This window comes from Nyctereutes procyonoides, unplaced genomic scaffold (assembly GCF_905146905.1).
Source record: "Nyctereutes procyonoides isolate TBG_1078 unplaced genomic scaffold, NYPRO_anot_genome, whole genome shotgun sequence".
Lineage (NCBI taxonomy): Eukaryota > Metazoa > Chordata > Mammalia > Carnivora > Canidae > Nyctereutes > Nyctereutes procyonoides.
Genome location: NW_026575117.1, coordinates 3,894,437 through 3,919,557, shown reverse-complemented (window position 1 = coordinate 3,919,557; position 25,121 = coordinate 3,894,437). Strand labels below are relative to the sequence as shown.

General features: G+C 40.6%; 1 protein-coding gene across 3 annotated transcripts in view; it reads right to left on the bottom strand.

The window, feature by feature from the left end:
- Positions 1–1,297: 1,297 nt before the first annotated feature.
- UAP1 (UDP-N-acetylglucosamine pyrophosphorylase 1) overlaps positions 1,298–25,121 on the bottom strand; it is a 38,166-nt gene continuing 14,342 nt past the window's right edge. The window contains exons 3-11 of one of the 3 annotated variants that reach the window (XM_055334255.1): positions 21,098–21,302; positions 18,651–18,826; positions 17,093–17,265; positions 11,251–11,444; positions 10,009–10,149; positions 8,822–9,010; positions 7,481–7,531; positions 3,377–3,443; positions 1,298–1,886 (exon numbers count right to left, since the gene is read on the bottom strand). In XM_055334255.1, coding sequence (XP_055190230.1) covers positions 1,794–1,886; positions 3,377–3,443; positions 7,481–7,531; positions 8,822–9,010; positions 10,009–10,149; positions 11,251–11,444; positions 17,093–17,265; positions 18,651–18,826; positions 21,098–21,302 — 1,289 coding nt within the window. In that variant the 3' untranslated portion in view covers positions 1,298–1,793. The remainder of the gene's footprint in view (positions 1,887–3,376; positions 3,444–7,480; positions 7,532–8,821; positions 9,011–10,008; positions 10,150–11,250; positions 11,445–17,092; positions 17,266–18,650; positions 18,827–21,097; positions 21,303–25,121) is intronic. The other 2 variants (XM_055334256.1, XM_055334257.1) reach the window with 2 other exon arrangements.

Below are 25,121 nucleotides of genomic sequence, written 5' to 3'. Positions count from 1 at the left end.
GTCCTTAATGCTTTTTTCTAGAGCCACCAGTAGCTGTAGAATAGTGCTTCTGAATTGGCTTTCTGACATTGAAGTGTAATCCAGATTTTGTAACTCTGTGGGAGGGAGGACTGTTTCTGATTCTTTCTTTTGAGGTGAGGTTTTCCTTCTAGTCATTTTGCTCAGTGCAGAGTGGCCAGAAACAAGTTGTATTGGAACACGGGGGAGTATCACTGGTCCGTCTAGCTGGTCTTCTGGGGGAGGGGCCTGCTGTGCTGATTTTCAGGTGTTAGCACTTGGGGGAGCTGCTCTGCCCCTGCCTGCTGCAGGGCTCAGCGGGGGTTGTTTACCCCGTGAGGCCCCAGGAGGAACAGTCGCAGTTGCTATGGGAACTCTGGAAGCCTGGATTCAGCCTCCGCAGGAACTACGGGGCTCGGGGCTCTCGGTTCTCCGTCTGCAGGGCCTGGAGGCTCCGGGGCGGGGCCGCTGATCTGCTCAGCTCCGGGCTGGAGCGTCCTTGCTGTCCTGGGCCCTCCCGGCCTCTGCCTGTCCCGGGGGAGGCCGGATCCTGGGCTGTGTCCCGGCGCCCTGTGCTCCGGAGCCTGCGCTGTTGGATTCGCGCTCCCGCCCCGCAGCCCCCTCCCTGGAGCCGCTCCGAGCCCCTCCGAGCTGCTCCGGCCCCGCCGTGCGCGCTGCAGCCCTTAGGGAGCTCGGCGCACTCTCCTGCGCGCAGGTGTCTGTTAGTGTCCCAGGGAGCCCGAGGGCATCCCCGCCCTCCTGGGTCCTGCTCTAACTCCCTGCGAGCCCCTTTCCGCCCGGGAAGGTTGGTGCAGCTCCTGCTTCTCCGGGACGGGACGGGGCTCTCCTGTCCTGGGGACACTCGCCCCGGCCTCAGCCCGGCTCCTCGCGGGCCCCTCCCCCTCGGAGGCCTTTTGTTTCTTTATTTCTTTTTCCCCGTCTTCCTACCTTGATAGAAGCTCGAACTCATCTCACTGTAGCATTCCAGTTGGTCTCTCTTTACATCTCAGGCCGAATTCGTAGATTTTCAGGATGATTTGAAGGTTATCTAGGTAATTTGGTGGGGACAGGTGATTTGGGGACCCTGCTCTTCCGCCATCTTGCCCCTCCCCCCCTCAACTCCGGTTCTGAGCCTTTGTGATAAAGTGACAGATGATAACGTCCAAAGATAAGGATTTGTTCAAAACCTGTGGTGTGGCCATCTCCCCGAAGTGCAATTTTCCTTTCTTACATCATCTCAAAGTTTCTCCCAAGTTTTGTATTTCCTAGTGGAATAATTTCCTCAAGGTACAAATGACACTTCAGAGACAAGAAGAAAAGTTTATTTTACTGTCCAATTATTTTCTTAAAAAAATTTAATTTCTGATAAAATAAAACAAACTTTTAGTACCATAGAAACCTTTTGACACATACAAGGACATATTATTACTATGTACAACTTTGAAAACAAATGTTTCCAGCTCCAAGTACAGTGATGTTAAACACCCTGACTATACCCAAGCTGTGGGAAATTTCCTGGATGGCCAATGTTTTCCTCGGCTTGGGAAAAAAAAAACAAAAAAACATACAATTAAAAAATATAAATAAGAACTTCAATGAGTTTGAGAATCATAAAAATGCTTTCTGAAGCTCAGTCATCTGGATCTTGGGGAATAGGGAGTAGTTGTAAGAGTTCAACAAGCAAGGTGAAACCCTGTGCATATTCAAATGTGAGTATTCCAGGAGAGGTCCTGAGGTTCACAGTTGCTCTATCAAAAATAAAAGCTATTCTTACTGTGGTGAACTTGATTTCCGGTTCATATACCATTCTTCACCAGCTCATGGACTCCATTCTCATCAATGATTAAAGGTGCATGGAATTCTTTATCTGCCACATAACTTTCTATTCCCTGGAAGAAGGGTTGAAATGAAACATAGTAAGAAAATATGTGGGCACTAGTCATATGATGCTGGACTTATTGACTATAATAAAGGATTAAAGCATGGATGCCACCAAAAGGTTGGGTTGAGATGTAGAATTTAAAAGTCAATAAAGGGGCAGCCCTGGTGGCGCAGCGGTTTGGCACCGCCTGCAGCCTGGAGTGTGATCCTGGAGACCTGGGATCGAGTACCACGACGGGCTCCCTGCATGGAGCCTGCTTTTCCCTCTCCCTCTGCCTGTGTCTCTGCCTCTCTCCCTGTGTCTATGAATTAACAAATAAAATCTTAAAAATAAAAAATAAAAAAAAAAATAAAAGTCAATAAAAACCTATATAGTATACTTTTAAAATGGGGCTTACTGGCCAACTTACAGAAGTATAATACAAAAAGGAATGGAAAGTTGCTCTGACTATATTATAATTTCTTAAGTTAATAAGATGTTAGTCATTCTTCCTATCATCATCACCCAATAGAGTTAACTTTCTAAGCAATGCAGCTGCCTCTGATGCCGGAATTAAGCAATCTGACAAGGACCTCCAGAAAAATATCACATATGAAAAGAATAGGAACTCCTAAATCTCCCAGTCTTAAAAGTGAAAGTACCAAGTGTATAAATAAAATAACCATTTGAGAGGAAAAATTATACATTTTAAAAAGCCAGACAACCTATAAATATAGACAATCTGATGGTGGCCAGAGGGAAGGGGGTCAGGGTATTACAGGTAAAATGGGTGAAGGAGAGAGGCAGGCAGAGGCTTCCAGTTATGGAATGAATAAGTCACAGGGATAAAAGGCATAGCACGGAGAATATAGTCGGTGATAGTGTGATAGCGTCGTGACAGATGGAAGCTACACCCACGGCGAGCATAGGAGAACACTCAGACTTGGTGAAGCACTATGTTGCATACCTGAAATTAATATTGTGTGTCAACTATATTTCAATTAAAAAAAGAAAGCTAGATGATTTATCTAAAACACAAGGCTGATTTTTTTTTTTGAAAAGATCATTGCATTTCAGTGTGTCAACGAAATGGATTAAATATTAAACATTCTGGGCATCCTGGGTGGCTCCGCGGTTTAGCACCACCTTTAGCCCAGGGTGTGATCCCGAAGTCCCGGGATTGAGTCCCACATCAGGCTCGCTGCATGGAGCCTGCTTCTCCCTCTGCCTGTGTCTCTGCCTCTCTCTCTGTCTCTCATGAATAAATAAATAAAATCTTTTAAAAATAAAAAAACAAAAAATAAACATTCTGTTCATGGCAATTAATCTACTCGTGAGACAGATGCGAAGCTGTAGCAGGAATTCTCAAAGAGAAAAATTCAGAATAAATCCAACTTCTTTGCTTATTCCCAGGATGAGCAGGGCAGGGTACTGGTAAATGGGCAACTCTACTTCAATGTGAAACAGTCTCTGGATCTTACTTTTAAAAGAATAGAGAAAAAAGCAAATCAAACTTACTTCTCCAGCATAGGAGATAAGAGGAGATATTTCACACTGGATTGGTACATCATTGGCATCCTTCAAGCTAAGAAAAAAAAACACAAACATGTTAAAGGTTTTGCTTCTCATGTTATTGCCAGAGTGAAAGAACAGGCCATCATTTTCCTCTGAGAAGCTTGCAGATAACCAAATTTTCCCAGTTAGGCAAAGAGAAGAGACTCTACCCTGATGGTCACCGAATTCCCTGAGGATTAAATTAACATGAATTTGTCATGGTCAGAAGACCTTATTTGGGGCAAGTGCCAATAATTCAAAGCACTTCACCTATATTGATACACTTATCTGCTAATGTATATCTCATTTTTTTATCATTTCTAAGTTTTAATGTGAATAAGGAAGGGGCTATTTATAAACTATGGTTCAGGCCCACTGCTAGGTACTTTGAATCCTTCCTATTTCACTTTAATCCTTGCCACAAGGTTGAGAGCTACGTACTACTAAGGACAAACATTCTCAAGCTGCACTGTCCAAAATACATTGGCCATTATGTGGTTACTTAACTAAAATTTTTTAAATGAACTAAAATTTTCAAATTCAGTTCCTCAGTTATAAAAACCACATTTCAAGTGCTCAGTAGCTGTCAAATCCGACAGCACAGCTACAAAGTATTTCCTTCACTACTGAAAGTCTACTGGACAGTCCTGTCCTAAAGGTCAGTTATTTCCCAGTACACCATTTTCTGTACAACCCAAACCTGCTGGGTTAGCTGAGCTGATTTATCAATATTCCAAAGTGTTTCTCTGCTACTTTCACCAAGGTCTCTTTTCAAAGAGCTAAGGGCAAGTGAAAGTAAGGCCAAAGTCACCATTTGCTTCCTCCAGGTCATATCCTAACACATACAGCCACTCAATCGTGAGTTTCTAAAAGTTCCTAATATAAAAGCCAATAAACAGTGTTTTTAGAGGCACTTGGGTGGCTCAGTCTGGTTAAACATCTGCCTTTGGCTCAGGTCATGAGGCGTCTGGGATCCCAGGCATCTGGGATCAAGCCCCATGTTGGGTTCCCTGCTCAGTGGGAAGCCTGCTTCTCCCTCTCTCCCCTGCCTAGCTCTCTGTCAAATAAGTAAATAAGATCTTAAAAAAAAAGTTTTTAAATGTTTTTAATATGCTTAAAGGCATCAGACCTCTAGGATTTTTTACCAGTAGGATACCGAGCACACAAAAACTAGTCTCAGGGCACCAGGATGGCTCAGTCAGTTGAGTGCCCAACTCTTGATTTCGGCTCAGATCATGATCTCAAGGGTCATGAGATCGAGCCCCAAACCCGGCTCCATACCAGCTGAGCATGAGGCCTGCTTAAGATTCTCCCTCTCCCTCTGTGTCCCCTCCTGGTCGCTCTGTCTCTTAAACAAACCTAAACAAACAAAACACTAGTCTCTTACAGCCTCAAACCGTAACTTTTCTTTGTCTCAACAAATATGTATCTGAAGCTTTAGTGGAGTCAATAAAACATTCGGGCTTCTGAGTTTAGCGGTGCCCAAACTTCTCTCAACAGAACCACATAGTATGAATTCAAGGCGCTATTCCATACCCCACTCCAACTTACTTGTCCCACTACTTTCTACTCAGACTAGGCCAACTGCACACACCATGGATTATTCCGAGTCATTCTCAACTATGGCCAAATAAAAATTTTGACTATCCAAATTATAGCCATTCTCCAGGATTTAGCACAAGCTCTACCCTTCCTTTGACCATTGCATTTCGTAGTAACTGCTCTCATTTATTTCTATAAAAAAAAGTTAACAGAAATCTGCTAAGTCACTGCCTCCTAAATCATAATAAATTATCATTTACACCATACATTTAACATATAAACACATACTGCCTGATGATGTTACTTGACCTTTTTGCATTTTGACCTCCCAGTAGGCTGTAAAAAAACGACTCCTTTCTCTTGTGTAAGCTACTCTGGCACCTGGACACTAGCAAGCCTACAAATGTTTGTCAACTGAATGAATAAATGAATTATGGGGGTAAACGGATGACAGACTCATTTGGAGAAAAAATGAATTAAAGATGGGGCACACATCTATCCAGATATGTGTCAGATTCTATCAAAAATGCTCAAGGAATCTGCTCCAGACCCTCTGAGGTAGCTTGGACTTCTATTAAACCAAATGGAAAAATAAGGACCCATTCCACTGATAAGATGTAGATGGGCCAGTTCCACCAGATCCCCTGAGGGACTTGGTGTGTCAGGATCAGAAGGTGGTTTTGAACCCAAGGAATACATGACTGACTTAAGTGTAACTTCTCTTCAAGTACCACGAAGATACTACAAGAAACTAAGAAAGTCACTCTTAATAAACAAAGTTGGATGCCCAGAAGGAGGAAAGATAGAAGCTACCATCACCAAATGCAAAATCTCAGGAGATTGGCAACTTAAACCAATAAGACCATGATCCCCCAATTCTTTAGCCAAGCATTCGGTAACTGCCTGTTCCGTTAAGTGTTAAGATGAAAAATAATGTTGCTTGGTCAAAACTTATTATCCTTGTTTCTATTCTTTGAGAATATCTCCCAGTTGTTTCTCCCTCCTCTTCTACAAAGTACTTTCCTGTTATCTCTCATGTTAAGTCATCTTTTTCTACTCTCGTGAGGGCATCCTTTAGAGATAAGAATTACAGCAGGAACTATTTCTAACTCCACTATCTCATTTGGGGCCAAACTTTGATTTTAGTTTAATTGCTCTACAGAATGAAGTAAATGGGGGGAAACTACTAAATAAGAAAACTCAAACAAGAACTAATGTTTAGAACATTTCGTATCTTAACTGAGATAGGGGGATGTTGATTTCCGTTATATAAATTAAACTATTTCACTTTTGAAGTTAAAAGCGTGGCTCAGTATAAAGGAAATTTTGGATCAAAAATCCATTTCTTTAGAATGCCTGGGTGGCTCAGTGGTTGAGCAACTGCCTTTGGCTCAGGATGTGACCCTGGGGTCCTGGGACGGAGTCCCATATCAGGCTTCCTGGGAGGAGCCTGCTTCTCCCTCTGCCTATGTCTCTGCCTCTGTCTCTCTTATGAATAAATAAAGTATTTTTTAAAAATCCATTTTTTAAATTTTAAAAGCACCTTGCTTCCACATATTAAAAATGATGGATGGGACAGAAAGTAACAAAGAGGTCTGTATCCCGGTTCCCACAGCACAACGGCCAACGGTCACCTACGGCTCCTCTATGAAACTAGCCAAATCTGTGAGTCCATTTTCTTGTCTACAGACAGGGCCTCACCTGGGAAACACCGACACCCACAGGCACTTGTCTCTACTAGCAAAGGGGAGTGGCACCGGCAGGGGTCAAGGGGATCACACGGACGGAAACTACATCCCTGCTACTCCACTTCTGAGATAACTCCCATTTCCAGGTCCTTTGCTCTACACACATCTCCCAAATTATCTTCAAAACTTAAAATTCAAACTAAACCTAAGAACTTCAAATGTAGCAAGAACATCAAGCTGTCTCTTTAGCTGTAAGGATAATAGCTTTTTCAAACTCTGTCAGGACCCAGATGAGACAAGATACATGCTACTTCCAGCTAAAACTTATCTGCCATTCAGACAAAAAGCTTTTCTTTGGGAGCAGGATAATAACTCACTAAAATTAACACACAAAAGGGAGCTGTCAGGAGGAGAAAACCTTAAGAGAACAGTTTTCTCCAATTAGGAGCCATCAGATATGTCGGAGGCAGCTGGCCTTCATGCTGGGAGCATATATATCCAATTCAGTAAGACACATCTTCAGAACGGGATTGTGATCTAGCTTTTGCTGGGATCTGAATTTGTTCTTCCCTACCTATTGCTTGTCCATCTGTCCCTGCAGGCTCAAACATCCACGGTCAAGTTCTTTAGTAGAGCATGCTCCCCATCTCCAGCATGCACTGAGACTCTGAGTTAGTGTCATCCAGATAGGTACCTGCCACCAAGTAAGCACAGTACACCCCCACCAAAGCTCCGGCCCTCCCTCCCACCAAGGCAGAGCACTAAACTACAACGCCAGTTAGTATGGAGGCAAGCACAGCCCCGTCACCATGCACTGCAGGCGGGCGGGTATATTTACTTGAGATTGACATCAGCTGTGATGGTCTCTGACTTTCCATTTGTAGCACTGCTATGTAGGAATAAATAAGCATTAATGGGAATGGAAAACAAATCAAACAATAACAATGAAGTGGAATTGCAAAATATACTCGACTGAAAAGCATGTATTTATGGCAAATTATAAACTTGGCAAAGGAAATTCTGAAGGGGTAAAAATGAACTCAATGGCCAACGATGAAGCATGAGGACAATCTGACATGCTACGAGCAGGCTTGTTGACAAGACAGAGCCGCAAAGTGGCTCTAGGCTGAGACAGCTTGCCACACCTCCTTCCTGGAAAACACAGTCACAGACCAATAAGCGGAAAGGCCCAACATTCTAACATTTACCGAGGCATGCCAGCGCTTTTGTGCATGCAGCCAGCCATTTGATCCTTAAGTACATAAAGTATATGGCACATCTTTTATGTAAGTATATAAATATCAAATAATTTAGAAGGGGGTGGGGATCCCTGGGTGGCGCAGTGGTTTGACGCCTGTCTTTGGCCCCGGGGCGCGATCCTGGAGACCCGGGATAGAATCCCACGTCAGGCTCCTGGTGCATGGAGCCTGCTTCTCCCTCTGCCTGTGTCTATGCCTCTCTCTCTCTCTCTGACTGTCATAAATAAATAAAAAAAAAAAACTTAAAAAAAAATTTAGAAGGGGGTAATTCTAGATGCCAGTGAAGACTTCATCATAAAATCTAAGATTTAGCTTAAAAGTGCTTTATCTCGGATTTAAATATCTAGAAGTACCTTCTTTTTTAAGCTTTTAAAAATCCCAAAATATTCCTGAAGTTTCAGTACCAGTGAATGTAAGTGCCATTCGCGTCCCTTCCTGGTATCTCCCTTAGTGACCGTGGAAGTGCCATGGTAAGAAGTTTGATGGCCTACGTAGATATCACAGGTAGCATGTGGGTATCGGGTCTTTGGCAGGGAGTGGGGAGGCCTCTCAGATGGCACTCAGAGCGAGGTCACAGACAAAGGAGCAGCAGCGAGCAGTCCTCTTACTCTATGGTACTGGATGCTCCTGACAGCCTTTAACCACACAGCACACCAAAAGAATTACCTCCTGACCATTCCTTAGCAAGTCATATGCTAATATAGTGGACATGTATCCAAAACAAGAGATGAAGAGATTCCTCTTTTAGAGGAAGTAAGGCTATCTTCCTCTTTGTAATGGGATTTCACATCAGGAACTGCCCACGTCAATACTATGCTTTTTTAAAAAGATCTAGGAATATGTCAGAGAGAGAGAGGAGAAAGGTCCAAGAAGAAAAGTCCAGGAAGCATTCACACACCACAGAACAGACACTGACTTACCGGGGAATGGCTGGGAGGCGAGAGCCATTTTCATCTATGAAGTGGCCCCCTGCATTGAGGACCCAACAGTGATGAAGGGACAGCAAAGCATGCCTTGCAGTAGTAGGATTGTCCTTCCCATTCTGACTGTCTGCATTCTTTAGTGGGGAAAACTCATCTTCTCGTAGCACTTCATATACCACAAACTTCCTAGAGTGGAACCATACAGAGACTGTTTTACTATGAAGTGAAACTGCAAACACAGCTCTGGACTCCTCTACACAGTAGCCTCTAGCCCCCAATCTAGTCTTCTAAGCTCTCTTAACCCAATTTCAAATGAATGATGAAAGAAATAATGCTCATCCCTGGACTAAATGAAGTTGGAATTTCCTTCTCCAACGCAAAGTGAGAAGTTATTTTCATTCCAAACTATAAAACACTTCATCTTAAGTCAGAAAGGTAAGAAATCTTAATACAAATTACATTAGAATCTTTTCTGGGGGGACGCTTGGGTGGCTCAGTGGTTGAGCATCTGCCTTCAGCTCAGGGCATGATCCCAGAGTCCCAGGATTGAGTCCCATGTCAGGCTCCCTGCATGGAGCCTATTTCTCCCTCTGCCTGCCTCTGCCTCTCTCTCTCTCTGTCTCTCATGAATAAATAAATAAAATCTTAAAAAAAAAAAAAGAGTATGTTCTGGGGGTAAGAAAAAGGCAAAAAAGGATGATTTGAAAATGCTTACGGGAAGATTAATCTTACACAGCTAATTTGTTTTCTACATTTTCTACTGGCCAAATTTTGAGACACATACCTCCACATCAAATGTGATCTTTGAGAGCTAATCATCTATAACCATGTTCCCTGAAACACCACAGGTAAGGCATCCTACACACAAACTGGAGCAATTCTCCATCTCAACTTTTTTAGTCTTTTAGCCAAAAAAAGTGACAGTTTTAACAAAATTGCAGTTTTGCAGGAGGGTCAGCTAATGGACTGACATCAAAAAATATACTCGCAGGCAACTCACACCACAGTTGTGGGTGGTGGTTGTATACTAGAGAAGGGTAATGAGTGTGGACAGTCCACTCACAATCAGAATGATATTCCTGACTATATGCTATGCAGGGTCTCCTAAAAACAGTGTCCCTCCTAACAGAATAGCAACATTTCCAGACCTGTATCTAACCTTACTGGTACTATTCAAGACATACTTTGCAAACTGGAAGATGTCAAAGACAAATTTTTCCATCTTTATTCCATTTGGTTTGTCTGGCTTAATTAACTGCCCCTGGGAATCCACATATGGAATCTTCTTTTGAGCCACATGGTGCTGCAACTGAGGTTCATAAATACTAAGCAGGAAAAAAGAAAAAAAGACATAATCACTTTCCATAGTTAAAATGCCAGAAATTCTGATAACCACACTCAGAATAAATGCATCAACAACCAATACTAAGATTTTCAAAGTAAAGCGCAACTGTTAAGTTTCAGTTCCTATTTAAATATTAAATGAATAGATTTCCCTATTTGCCTCCTTAAATTTTTTAAAAACCCAATAACTATCTCCATATTAAATAATACATGCCACACAGCTCACACCAATGTCTCTCCTGTAATTTCCATGTCATCCAAAAAATGTTCTGCTCTTTGCCCCAACTTTCGCAACTGAGAGCCCTTAAAGTGTGGGAAAGATGAGGATTAGTAGTAACTATGGATGGAAGAATTAATAGCACAGTTACAGACAGCAGAGTGGAATGAGTAATATGCTGGAATTAGAGTCAATATTCTTAAAAAGCTAAGTAACTTTTTAAAAAGTAGATCGTCATCATGAATATCTAAAAGCTATCAAATGAAGCAGCAGATAGTGAGGACGTCCTTCATTAACAGGCTGGTGGAATAAAGTAGCTCTTACTTTATCCTTTTATCCTCACACGCTGATTTCTCCTCAGGATCCAAATTCTTTTTTCTTGACCCTCTAATGCCCTAGTTCCTAAATGTGAGTCTGGAAACCAGCTAAAACTGTGCAGGCAGCTTTCCAAAAATAGAAGACCCGCATGCACCACCCAAAATCCTGATTCAGTAGACACAGGGCAGGTATCTAACATTTCTTAAAGTTTCCCTGTTGTGGTGAAGAAACAGTGTTTCATTTCTCACTCTTTGCTTCACCAGAACCTAACACAGTTGGAGGGAGAAGAGGAAGAGAAGAAAAGGCAGAAGTGCTTTGGACTGCAGGCGACGCACTGAAGAACGGGCTCCTACAAATCTGCACCCTATAATGCAGTTTCCAGAAACAACTACAATGTGAGATAAATTTCCATGTGACAAAGGTGGTCCTCAGGGTGGAAGATGAATTCTGTAGAAGATGGACTTGGGGTGTCTTTCTACCTCTCCAGTGACTCAGTCCCTAATTAATGATAAAAGAACAATTCTAAAAGCCCCCATCTTGCTCATACTTGACAACATCTCTCAGAAATGGTACGGTGAAGAAATGGTTGGCAATGTTTCCCGCGTTGAATAGCAGGCGTCCATCCGAGCTTCGTTTCTGAGCTGTTGCCAGGGAAATCTCACTGTACTCCACCACCTGATAGACTCCATCCACTCGGCAAACCACTCCCACTGGCTCTGTGGGGTTCGTTTTCTCTACCACCTGCCCAAAGAAAGACAGCAGGAGGGGAAGGAATATAAACAAATGCTACATTCGACATTTGCTATTTTCAAAGGCCACATCTGCAGTTTTGCTTATACTGTCTTTAAGGCAAGGCAATCTTTATTTATTTTTTTTAAGATTTTATTTATTTATTCATGAGAGACACACAGAGAGAGGCAGAGACATAGGCAGAGGGAGAAGCAGGCTCCATGCAGGGAGCCCGATGTGGGACTCAATCCCAGGACCATGGGATCACGCCCTGAGCCGAAGGCAGATGCTCAACCACCGAGCCACCCAGGTGTCCCTCAAGGCAATCTTTAAATGTAGACAGCCACCTGTCCATCTGGAAATGAGCAAATTATGTCTCTCCTATTATCACCTAGTGAAATCATGGAATAGAAATTCCAACATACACACAGAGCCCAGAGGAAATCACAATGGACTAACAATAATTAAATGAGGAGTCTACCTCCCCCCAAATATGTTTCATTTTAATTAATTTATCTTTAACTACACTCAACTGTTTTGAGAGTAAATGAAATGACATTTTGGGGGGATTCACAAGACAAAAGAGAGGCATTTTGCCTCTCATTTGCAAATGGTGTTTCTTTCGTTTTCATTCATGAATACAGAATGTTCCTTGTGTTTTGAGGACCTGGCCAGGAGGCTGGGGGCATTAGAGCAGGCAAGTCACTGGATCTGGCTCCGACTTCAATTAGAAAAGTCCATCCAATATTTATGTTTTGTATGCTAGACTTTAAGAGATTCTATGCTTTTAAAGAAACTTTGATGAGTATTGGTTGTTATACTGTATGTTGGCAAACTGAATTTAAATTTTTAAAAAAGTTAAAGAAAGTTTCAAAAATGTTTGAAAACCAGTGATTTGAAAATCAGTGGCTCTTGGCTGGTGAGGGAGCTGGAAGAAAGATGTCAATCAAAATCAAAGGGAAAAATGGGGGCACCTGGGTGGCTCAGCAGTTAAGCAGCCAGCTCTTGATTTCAGCTCAGGTCATGAACTCATGGGTCATGAGATCAAGCCCCACATTGGGCTCTGCACTCAGCATGGAGCTGCTGAGATTCTGCCTCTCCTTCTGTCTCTGCCCCTCCCCCAGCTCATGTGCACATATGCACCCTCTAAAATAAATCTTTAAAAAAGAAATCACAGTATGAAAGATACAGTATGTATTTATTCATGTATCTATTCATGTATTCATGTATTCATGTATCTATTCACAGTAGAAATATAGAGTATGTAATTTTTTAAAAAGACCCTCACAAGATACCCCACCATGCTGATCCAACATAGCACTGACCTAAATTAAGTGTTTAGAAGAAATTTATGAAAGAACTGTATGCAACATGCTAATATAAAGTCAAGATTCAGATGAGATGAATATACAACTGAACAAGCAATAAAAATTATTTAAAGATATTACTTTGTTTGCCCTGTTGAGTGAGCAATTCAGCATGTTTCAGAGTAGTCTGAAAATCTGTCCCAATTTGAAAAGTCTATCCTAAGCATACATGAAATTACATCAACAAAGCTAATAAAACTTTTCTCCAGCAACCGATTTTTTAAAATAAATACAGCCAGTAGCAGTCTCCTCCAGACAACTGAAGCCACTGTTGACTTCATTTACACAGCAGTTAGAGCTATAGGCACTGAGTCTAGCTCAGTGGGGCAGGGCTGCTGGATAGCAAGCTGCTGTGTAGTTTTACTGTCTGCCACCCTGAAAGGAGCACAGTGTTCCCTAAAAGGAAACTTTCTACCACAGAAGTGAATTAAACTGGGGGGGGGGGGGATTTCATACAACAAAATGATTTAAATCAATCACAGGCTTGTTTGCAACTATCAACTCACCACCACTCCTCACTTCACATATTCCTCAGTGCAGGGTGTTGAGGGGGTCCTCACTAGACAGGGAATTTGGAGTAGATTCCTCTCATTCCCATTTAAACACACACACACACTCAGTCACAGACACACGTGTACACACATGCATGCGTGCACATACGGTTTATTTCCCACTCACCTCCAGACGCCCCTACTCTTGACCAAAGAAACAAAATTAGGCATATTCACACTTTCCACTGCCCAAGTGTTAATCTGTCAGTGAAAGATTTACTTCTTTTTCTTTTCTTTGGGGGCGGGGAGCAGAGGGAGACAGAGAGAATCCCAAGGAGGCTCCATACCCAGCACAAAGCCCAAGGGGGGGCTCACTCTCAGGATCCTGAGATTATGACTTGAGCCAAAATCAAGAGTCAGATGCTTAGCCAACTGAGCCACCCAAGCTCCCCTGAAAGATTTGCTTCTATGACAACTATGACCCTCCAAATAGTATAAAAGTCTAGATTACAAAGAAAGCATTTGTAAACAGCATAAGCTAGAAGTCAAGTTTTTATTATACAAAAGTTATATAAAATTAAGAAGTTTGCTTGATTTTCTCCAAGTTAAAGCCTGAAAAGCTGAGTTCAAAGTAACACTTTAATGTCAAAGTTACTATAATTGCTTTACGAAATGACCTTTAAATAACAATAGTTCCTATGCTTTTAGCTTTGGACTTCTGCAAACCACTGCACTCGCTGTCTTTCCTCAAGGCTCTTGCTCCATAAAAAATACTTAATTCCTTAATTCACAAAGACCAGAGCCTTTTAAAGAAGACAAATTATTATTCTACTACCACACTGTGAATAACTACCTAATTTACATGTTCTTAAAAATATATTTTGATATTTTGATTTTTCAGTTAAAATTAAAAAGGGTGGGAGGACAGATTACATAAACAGTTTCTAACATTTCTAAAACTTTTTAACATATACCAGTCTTGCCATATTTTGGTCCCATCTGACTATGTATTCGCTCACTGAGCGACTTCTATATTATATGCCAGACACAGAGATGAGCAGGAAGCTTGGGGCTCCTGGAGAACCCACAGGTACTGGAGAAGAGTGACTGGTTACACCTCTATCTCTGTGTGACGGGTAAACTCACAGAAGTTAGCACACTAATTTAAAGCTTTTTAAGCTGTCAGCAAAAACATAATCAATCTAAAGAGTTTGGTTTTATAATGTGATAGAATATTAAAGCCAGGAGTTGGCTTTAGTTAATGTGCTTCTGTTAATGTGATGAAGGACCTTGAGCCTGGAACTCACTTAGACCTAGAACTCAGGGTGCTCATTTCTGAGATTGAAGGGGTGACCAGATGATTGCCAGGGTTCCTTCTAGGTTCATCACTCTGATCATATAGAATTTAAATGGATTTGAAGCTCAGAGCAGTAACATTTAATATTCTTTTTTCAAACAAAGAGTGACACCAAGCGGAGCAAAGTCAGAAATACAGTCTAGTGTGTTTTTTTTTTTTTTTTAAGCATAGTAGCTATTTACAATGCTGTTACTGTTTACTATTGTTACTATTGTTACTATCTGTTACTATTTAATACCTATTTACAATACAGTACAGATACTGATAGACTATTAGAATAGAATTAGGTCTTAAATAACCAAACCAACTTTTATATTCTCAGAATCCAGAAGAATCTTATTAGGTCTACCAGCTTAACCTCACAAAACCTGCACTGACAAATTTAAAACTTCAGCTTCTAAGAGTTAGCAGATTTACAGATTAATTTTAAGAGAAATGACATCTTTGTAATAGAAAATCTCCAACCAAGGCTATGGTATTTTATAGCAGTTCTTCTTTTTAAATCCAAATATTTCAAATTTATATCTAGTCGAATTTGTTTTTGTCAGAAGCCTGTATTATAAGGTTTTTGCTCTTGGCAGAAAGGTCTTCCCTTCATGTCAATAAGGTAAAATTATTCTCAATTTTCTTTTAACATCTTTACGGGTTTTTTATATTTAACTTTGTAATCCATTTGAAATTGATTTTGGTATGAGCTTTGAAGGAGAGATTTTACTTTATTTTGAGCCAGTTATCTCTTTCTTTCCCCCATCAATCTTAAATGCCATGTTTTTATATTGTGCACGCTTATATATACATGGACTTATTTCTGATTTATTCTGTTCCATTAATCTGTCATTCTATTCTGGTTTCTGTACAACACTCCTAATTTTTTATTTACAACCCAGTTTAGTACCTGGTAGACTGTCTCCGTCTTCCTTCCTTATCATCTCTTCTCGGCATTTTCCTGGCCACCTTTACATGTTTTTTCTAAACTTTACAATCATTTTACTAAGTGTCCCCAAAACAGTCTCACTGGAGCTTTGACCAAAATTGTGTTATACATTAATCTGGTAAGAATTGATAGTTTTACAGATTTCCAGAAAAGTAATATTCATATTAATATTTTTAAATCTTCCAAGGTGTTTTCACGTTTATTCCTAGATACACTATATGTTTTGTTAGCTACCATAAAGGCAAGTCTCCCACATCATCATCTATGCAACTAAAAAAATGTTGAAAAGAATTAGACCAAGGACAGTCTTGTTATAAGGCATTACAGACCTCCTTCTATCTTCCTATCAGTATGTTTGTGATCAGTTATCAATCTCCTTCACTGCCTTTATCTGCACATTTCCATCTTTTTTTTTTAAGATTTTTTAAAAATTTATTTATTCATGATAGACACAGAGAGAGAAAGAGCAGAGACACAGGCAGAGGGAGATGCAGGCTCAATGCCAGGAGCCCAATGCAGGACTCAATCCCGGGACTCCAGGATCGCGCCCTGGGCCAAAGGCAGGTGCTAAACTGCTGAGCCACCCAGGGATCCCCACATTTCCATTTTAATCATAAGACTATCATGAGGGCACCTGGTGGCTCAATGGTTAAGCATCTGCCTTCGGCTCAGGTCGCGATCCTGGGGTCTTGGGATCGACTCCCACATCAGGCTCCCTATGGGAAGCCTACTTCTCCCTCTGCCTGTGTCTCTTCCTCTCTCTGTGTGTCCCTCATGAATAAATAAAATATTTTAAAATAATAATTAGACTATCATGAGGTGGCTTGTCAAACACCTCACTAAAGTCTCAATCTGCTGTTCCCTACATATTTCCTTTACCTCCTACTCCAGTAACTGTGTCCTAGGTGGGTTAATCTGATCAAATACAACTTGATATTAAAGAATCCATCCCTGGCCTAGTGATAATCATTCACTTTCCAAGGTACTTAAAAATCACCCCCACTTTTTTTTTTAAGATTTTACTTATTTGGGGCACCTGGGTGGCTCAGTTGGCTAAGCATCTGCCTTTGGCTGAGGTCATGGTCCTGGAGTCCTGAGACTGAGTGCTTCATCAGGCACTCCACAAGGAGCCTTTTTCTCCCTCTCCTTCCTGCTTGTGTTCGCTCAGGCTTCCCACTAAGCACAGAGCCTGACACGGGGCTTGATCTCACAACCCTGAGATTATGATCTGAGCTAAAACCAAGAATAGGACACTCGACTGTGGGAGCCACCCGGGTGCCCCATCCATATATATTTTTAAACTCTTTCTTGTGATGGACAAGTATACAACATTATTTCTAGAATCAAGCTGCCAATTTAACAGTAAGTAAGGGGATGGTTTAGTTACTTTAGAAAGATAAATGGTTCTAAAATATTCAAATCACCCTAATAATTCTAGTTCGAGTCCTGGAATGTATACACTGACAGAGCAAATCCAGTGATGGCCTCACTACAGTTGAGAAAGGCATTACCTTTGCACCGCAGTCTGCTCCTTTCTGAATGCAAAATCCAATGAACCGTGGGTCTGCCACTTTTACTAGAATGTTGTCAACACAATAGACATGAATGCTCCAAATGCCTCTCTGCTCCATGTCCTCCACAATATTCTGGGCTGCAAGAGCCCGATAAAGACCACCATTCCCATCTGGGAAATAAAATAGCCCATTAGTAGTACACCAAAACCCACTGTAACCCAAAACTGGTTTACCAGGATTAATGTTTCCAAAGTGGGGTGAAGATCTCCGAAAAGCAGTTTTACATCACAGTGCCAAGAGAAGTAAATACCCATAAGGAAGAATTCAGGTTTCAAAAATTATACTACATAACTTTGAAAGTAACTCAGTGTTAAGTATCAAGAGAATAACATTATTAATGTAGGACCAGGCAACCCAAAGACCGTATTTTTCTTTTTAACTCAGCCTTTTTAACAATTTCACCTGCAATACATTATGAAATATAAAGTTTTCAAGCAATGATTATTTCATAACATTTCAAGTTTTATTAATATTTGTATGGTTCAAGCTAGCTCTGTGTTTATAGTCCCAACACTGACAATCTCACCCATCTCAGAAATAAAAATACATGAGCATTTTATATCAAATAATATGTTAGGAAACCAGATTAATATGAAGGTCAGATTTAAAATAAATACAGGTAAAAGCCTCTTCTTGTCCCATCTATTTTTAGTGTGATTTAATGTACTTCATCCATCAACACTCTCAGCCACAGCTTAAAAAATTGTAAACTCCACAAAGAGCAAAAAACAGTAAAGTCTTCCATTAATGAAAAAGAAATAGAAAAAGAAAAAAGACTTTAGATGAAATAAAAGCCTGTATCTTGAGACTACCACTGTTAACACTATTATTTATCTCCTGTCAGCCTTTCCTCCACAAACATTCACAGAGATACAAATCTGTCGGCACAGTTATTTTTATAGAGTTCAGATCGAACTCAGGGTCACTGCATGTAGCTACACAGGCAGTGCACTGCCCAATGTCAGGGGTGCTTTTAACACACTGCAGTGTGCACACACCACCTGCCACCGTACAGGACCATGGCCCTCACCATACCAGGCAAACAGCTTCGCGTCTCCCATTCTCTCACTTAGCCTACTGACACTACTTCTCTTTGACATTTAATATCTCCCATCGTTTTATTACAGTTTGAGAATACTACAGATAAACCATAATTTAGTTTCTTGTTTATTAAATAGCAAATGGTTTCCAATCTTTACTACAGGAAGTAATGTAGCAATAAACAGGCTGATATAAACACTGGGTAAAGAGAACGGATACTCCGCATGCTACTCAAGCTGTTCTCAAGGGCAGACATCCACAAAAAAGTACAAAAGTGTATCCATTTCACCCATGGGCATTTTATTTGTTTAAGTCATTGCCAAATTGCAATAAAACTTTCAATATTAATTTTTTAACATCTACATCACCATATTAGAAAGAAAACCAAAAGCGTAATGACTTATGTTACTACCATTTCTAGTCAGTCACCCTTTAAATAAGCATGGTTACAAACCTGGAGCCATAGAGACTTTGTTCTTCTCTTCCAAAATAATTTTCCCATCAAAACTCATGGCGGGCAGCATTCCCTGCTGAAAAAAGATTACATTCTCTTTTTGTAAACCAAAGTACTTGTGCTTTGTGAAGAATTCCTTTGTAGACTCCATTGTTCTGCCACTGGTCATTATGTACCTTGCAAGAGAAAAGCACATCTTCTAAGCAATAGTGCTCCGTGAATTAGGGCAAAATTCAATCTTGTCTATTTTCTAGGTGAAAAACAATCATTGAACGCACTGCCTCTTTGTTCTGACTTCCTTCATCCTCTTCCTGGCTACCCAAGTGCCCCTTTTCCAGTAACTTCATCAATCCTACATATGAAATACATCTATGTAACAATATAAACATACCTGCTGCAACAGAGAGCCTATAAACTGGCTTAAACAAACATTTCAGAACTCTGTGAAAAGTGTATTCTAAATTTAAAACTCCCATTCTAAATAGCTAGGCAGAAAAGGTAAACGTAATCTATTCTAATGAACTCTCATAGCTCTTTTTACTAAGGTTTTGAAATGTAATCTGGGCTCTGCTCACCTTCCATTTAAAGTCTTAAAAGTATAAATATACTATCTGTTCTCACAAAAATCCAAACCATATCAGTATGGCAAAGGAGTCAAAAACTCTATCTAAATCCATAATTAGTAACTGTAGTAGCTTTTGCCCCTACTAGAATGTAAGCCACATATAAATAGGGATTTTTGTCTGTTTTGGTTGCTGATACATCCCCAGCACCTAGAAGTAGCTATTCAATATATGTTGAATGAATAAAGAAAGAAAATAGTATAATTTCCCAACATACTAAGTATCTATTTAATAAGTTATCCTGGGTATTTTGAACTCTGAGTATAAAGAGGTGTCTAAACAGCTCTGCAAAAGAAAAGCACAGAGATTCTGACTTGTGAAGAAAAAGTGAGAAGAAAATTCAACACCATAGTGGGAGCCAGAGCTGTAAGGAGAATATTGGCTCCTTAGAACACAGATGTCCCTTAAACATCCCCAAAGGAATCAAGATGAAAAAATTAGTTTATTGCCGGCCAATACTCAGGTTGAGAAGAGCTAGCAAAGCTGGGAAATTTACAAAAAGCCTATTTTTAAAGGCTTCAGAGAGCTATAGAAAGAACATGGGTTGGAACTAAAATTCAAGACAGTGGGAATCTTTCAAAGAGGAGCTAAAGATATGCAGCTGCCTTTTCCTGGGGGTATCTGCTCATCTGGGATACAGGCTAGTAGCAAGGACTCTGGGCTTGGACCAGGCAGGACAGAGAAATGAGCAGAGCTTCCATTGGTCACAGAGGGCTAAAGTACAAGCTTAGGGACTTGAGGGATCTCAAACTCACAGCTGGTTTCTCCCTCCAAACATAATTTCCAAAGCTGCTCTGGGAAAAAAGATTTAAGAACTAAATCAAAAACTTTTAAAAAACAAAGCAGAACTTCCCATAATCTCTTGGTGCTCAGGACACCAACATTTGCCGAGCTAGGCCCTGAGAACACAGCATGCTAGCAGAGCCGGGAGATTCTCAGCAGAGATCAGCAGGACTTTCAGCTGGTGTATGAGGGAAGGGTGGGGTATAGAGAGAGCTAGATAACCTGGCTGGCACTTCAGGACAGGAGTTTCCAGACTCTGAGAACTCCCCGAGTGCCCAGAGCAGTGACTATAAATAGCCTCTTTCACGAAGTCATGAAATTTCAGATGCCAAAGATAAAAAAGAGACCTTAGATGTTGGTGGGGTGGGGTGGGGAGGGGAGGTAGGAGGGAGAAAGCCAGAGGAAGAAAGGGAAGAGGGAGAGAGAAAGAGGGAGACTGGGAATCAGAACAGCAATGGACCGCTCAACGGTGATGCTAGAAACAACAGAATGACACCTTCCAATTTCAGAGGGAAACTGATTTTCAATCAGAAATTCAAACATAGAGACGCCTGGGTGGCTCAGCGGTTGAGCGTCTGCCTTCGACCCAGGGCGTGATCCTGGAGACCTGGGATCAAGTCCCACACTGGGTTCCCTGCATGGAGCCTGCTTCTCTCTCTTCCTATATCTCTGCCTCTCTCTCTGTGTCTCTCATGAATAAATAGTCTTTAAAAAAAAAAAAAAAAGGAAAAGAAATTCATACATAGACAAACTACCACTCAGTATAAAGTTTCTATGCTGAGAGAACCCAATGAATCCCCAAAAGTACTGAGGTAGGGGTGCAGAAGTCTGAAGTGAATATATATTGTATATTAAGACCATCAAGTGATTATTTATCTAGCTGTAATACAGATTACTTTTAACATATATAGTAAATTACACCTCCTGGGAAAATTATTAGTAACAGGAAATATGTCTGCTTATGAATAAAGTATACATGCATTTTGAATATTATAGACTGATATATGTTTAGACGCTCTCCCACAACGAGGCATATCTTACCATGGAATAACACATTTGTTGCCGTGATATTTTTCAGCTAACTGTTGAAGCTTCAGGATACGCTCCGCCTGAATCTGAAAAAGCGTCTTATGAGATGGCAAACCAACATCATACATCCCCTTGGGATATGCAACACCGAGTCTTGTCCCCTGCCCGCCAGCCAGAAGAAGAACTGCCACTTTGTTCTGAGAAATCTGAAAAAGTCCTAAAAAAGAAAACACTTGTATTACAAAACCTCCATAATTCGACATTTTAGGATTACACACACAAAAACTAGCAGCAAAGAGTCACCCTATCTGCATAAGGCATAAAGAACAAGAAACCCACATGCAATCATGGATAACTACCTTGTTAATAAAAACATCCTTACTAGTAAAAATGAAATGTATTTAATAACCAAACACCAGTGAGTCATATGCTTTAATGAATTAGTAATTTTTTTTCTGATAATGTTAGAAGGCAAAGGCTGACAGATGTTACAAACATCTTACGAGTGCCTGTCTACTTATTAGATGTGGTGTGTCAAGAGAAAGATAATGGAAGACACTTGGACTTCCAGATAAATGATATGTTACTGAATTACCTGTAAATCCATCAGTGACACACAATTAGTCAACAAGCACGAAAATAGGCTAGACAAGCTACCATCCAGTGAATGAAAAGAGGTGAAACCCTCAGGAAAGCAGTGCAGTACAGTGGTCAAGAAGCCAGGCTCTGAAGTCAGGACACCTGGGTTTGAAGTCAATTCAGCTGAAAAGGCTTCGGGGACCTGTTGCAGAAGGGCAGGGCATGAGGCGGCTTTGTGTGGTGATGGAAATGCTCAGCATCTTGATTGGGGTGGTAGTTATGTGAGTGTATAAATATGGCAAAAGGTCATAAAACTAGTGCATTTATTGTATGTAATTATATATCAATAGAATGGATTAAAATGCAGGGGGGGTTTTTGTTTTGCTTTGTTTTTGCCAAAAAGCCATCAATCCCAGCTCACAAGAATGTGAAACTCAGAGTCTTTTTGTGGATGATTTATTTCCATTGCCAGGAAGCCTATTAGTCTTCATCAGTTGAATACTCAGCAATAAGTAATAACCAAACATAATGCTTGAAACAAAATACTATTCTCTAAATCAAAATAATTCAGGATGGATTTAAGATCCAAATGCAAACAAATGAAACTAAATGTTATTAAAAACAGAGGCTCTCAGTTTGGAATTTTTGTAAAAAAAAAAAATTTTTTGCCATAGACCATTTCTAAGAGCCACTTCCTCATGCAAAGCTGGACCAGCTCAGCATCACAAGGCAGAGTGCCTTGCGGGGAGAGGCAACATGGGAACTTTCCTTGGAAAGCTAGAAAGCTGGAAAATGCCAGATGAGATCAAGCAACGGTTGACAGGATTTGTTCTTGTTTTTTTTGAAATCCTCAGGCATGCTATGAACAATGCTTGCCACTGTCCAGAACTGTATGCTAGCCCTGAGGGGGAACTGGTGGCCAGTATCCATTGTTATTATTTGTTATATCCTTAGGTAATGAGGGTTTGCTTAATTTACCAACTTTGTGCTTTATGTTTTTGATGTGTTAGACTTTCCTAAAGTTAATGTGCTAGTACATTGAACACTTAAAGAAATACTCTAAAGGCATGATAAAATCAGAATCTCTCTAGTCCTAATTCTACAATCTATCCTCAGGAGTCAGTAAGCACAGCCCAAGGACATGATCCAGCAACTATCCAGCTACCAAAAAATTTAAAAGCACATCAGGTATTTCCATAATTTTCACCTTTGATACAAGGCTAAGCTTTGCTCCCTGAGACCTAATTTTTCTCTTTCTTCCTGCCTAGAACCAGAACTTTGTTATTTTCTCCGCAGCATTTCACTGTGCCTTATCAGAGTGTGAAAACAGACCCCAAATTTGTAACAATAATCTAAGAGGAAGGTATAATTTCCCCCATTTTAGAGGTAATAGGCTCAGAGAAGTTGCAGATCTTACCCTAGGTCACAGCGCTAGTAAATATGAGTGAGGATCAGAAACTCACTCCAGGCCCACCTGCCACGCACTGTACAGCCTCCTGCAGCCTCTCTTTACACCCAAACACTGAACAGATACATCACAGCACCATAGGTTTTAGGGCTATAAACTTTCCTTCCTATTTCTTTCCTGCCCTTCTTCTCTTTTCCACTGAATTTGTGAGAGATTGTGCTACTTTTTTTTTTTTTTTTAAATCTATCCTACCTACCACCCTGCAAGGAAAAGCTGCAGGGTACAGTCCACATTCTCCAAAACTTGCCAAACACTGAAATTTCTAACAGCCTTCCAGATCTGCATCCCCCTTAAGTAAACACCATAACCACCATGTAACAAAGACTAAGAAGAAATGAAACATTCTGAAGGGAGCAGGATATAGGGCAGTTTCGAAAACTGTTTTACATTTGGTTATTCCCTGAGTTGTCAAAGAAACTATGGCTTCTAGGGAGTTAAGTTTAATTCTGCTGTCATCAACCCGAAAAGCATTATTTTAATAAAATACAGGTAGGTCCATAATTCCATACATAACCCCATGGATCAGATTTCAGAAGGCAAAACTCTTCAAAATTAAGAAAACGACTATAGTACAGTACAATATTATATGTTATCTCCTGCAATCTCATTGTGGGATAAATGAAGTTCATCAACAGTTTCATGTCTGTTCAAGTTCGGTTTTGCTACAAAAGTCTTTGCACTGCTTCAGAACTGCAGATAAATAACTTTGGTCTGTCTGAACTCTTGGACACCAAAGGTGTTAGAATCAGAAATATTTCTAAACATCTTCAAAAAAAAAAAGTCCCAGATAAATATTCTGGACACAGAGGCCTTTGTTCTCTTTGTATTATTCATTTTCTTCACTGAGCACAAGTGTTTTAAGTTGTTTCACTGTGGGCAGCCCCGGTGGCGCAGTGATCTTGGAGACCCTGGATCGAGTCCCATGTCAGGCTCTCTGCATGGAGCCTGCTTCTCCCTCTTCTTGTGTCTCTGCCTCTCATTCTCATTCTCTCTCTCTCTCTCTCTCTCTCTCTCTGTCTCTATGAATAAATAAATAAAATCTTAAAAAAAAAAAACTTGTTTCACTGTTAATGTGGCTCTAGTCATCCTTTCTGACCTCCTTCTTTTACCTTCAGTCCAAAAGTCAATGATTTCCCACATTACCCGGAGAAGGTAATGAAGGAAGAAGCCCGGCTCGGTGCTCTGGCTCTAAATGGCCACCCAACACCAACCAGTGCTTTCCATAGGTTCCAACCAGTTATCACAGTATCACTGTATAAACTTTTCCCTTCCTTGGATCAGTTCCCTAAACCACAGCTTCATTCCAGTTTTCCAAATTTTTCAGTTTTGGAAACAAGCTCTCAAACCAGCAGCTCAGGGTGGTCTCATTCTTTATGCAAACATATGTTTCCTAAGCCCCTGTCTGCCATACTTTCCTCAGTTTTTTTTCCATCTATGGACCTGATGACCCATCCAATCACTACGTCCTAAAAGAAGCATGGAGATTAGGCCTATGGGTGCCCAACTGCAGGCAGATCTACATTTACATCTCATCCCCATCTAATCACAACTATTACAATGAGTTATAACACAATCCATGTGGATTTACAATAAAAAAGGTTTCTGCATTGACCTCTTCCTGCTTACATATCTCACTTGTAAGTAGACAGAGAAAAACATGAGGAAAAAAAGCAGTCCCTAGAGAATCAAGGCCCACTGCATTTCAAGAACTAAATGCAGCTACAGATGTTAACAAGATCAGACTGTGTGTTCCTTGGCTGAAGCACTCACCCACCTCATCCGTGTCACTATAATAAAATTGCAATGTTTAAAAAGTGTGTAACACATTAATTAGTATCTGTCTTACAATGACAGATAAAATACTGCTTGAAATTAAGTGGGCCAATAAAAGTCAGCAAGCTGTTTAGCTATATGGCAATAATACTTGATTTTAAACTATTTGTTGTAACACAAATTTTATATGGGCAGCACTGCACCTATCTGAGAAAT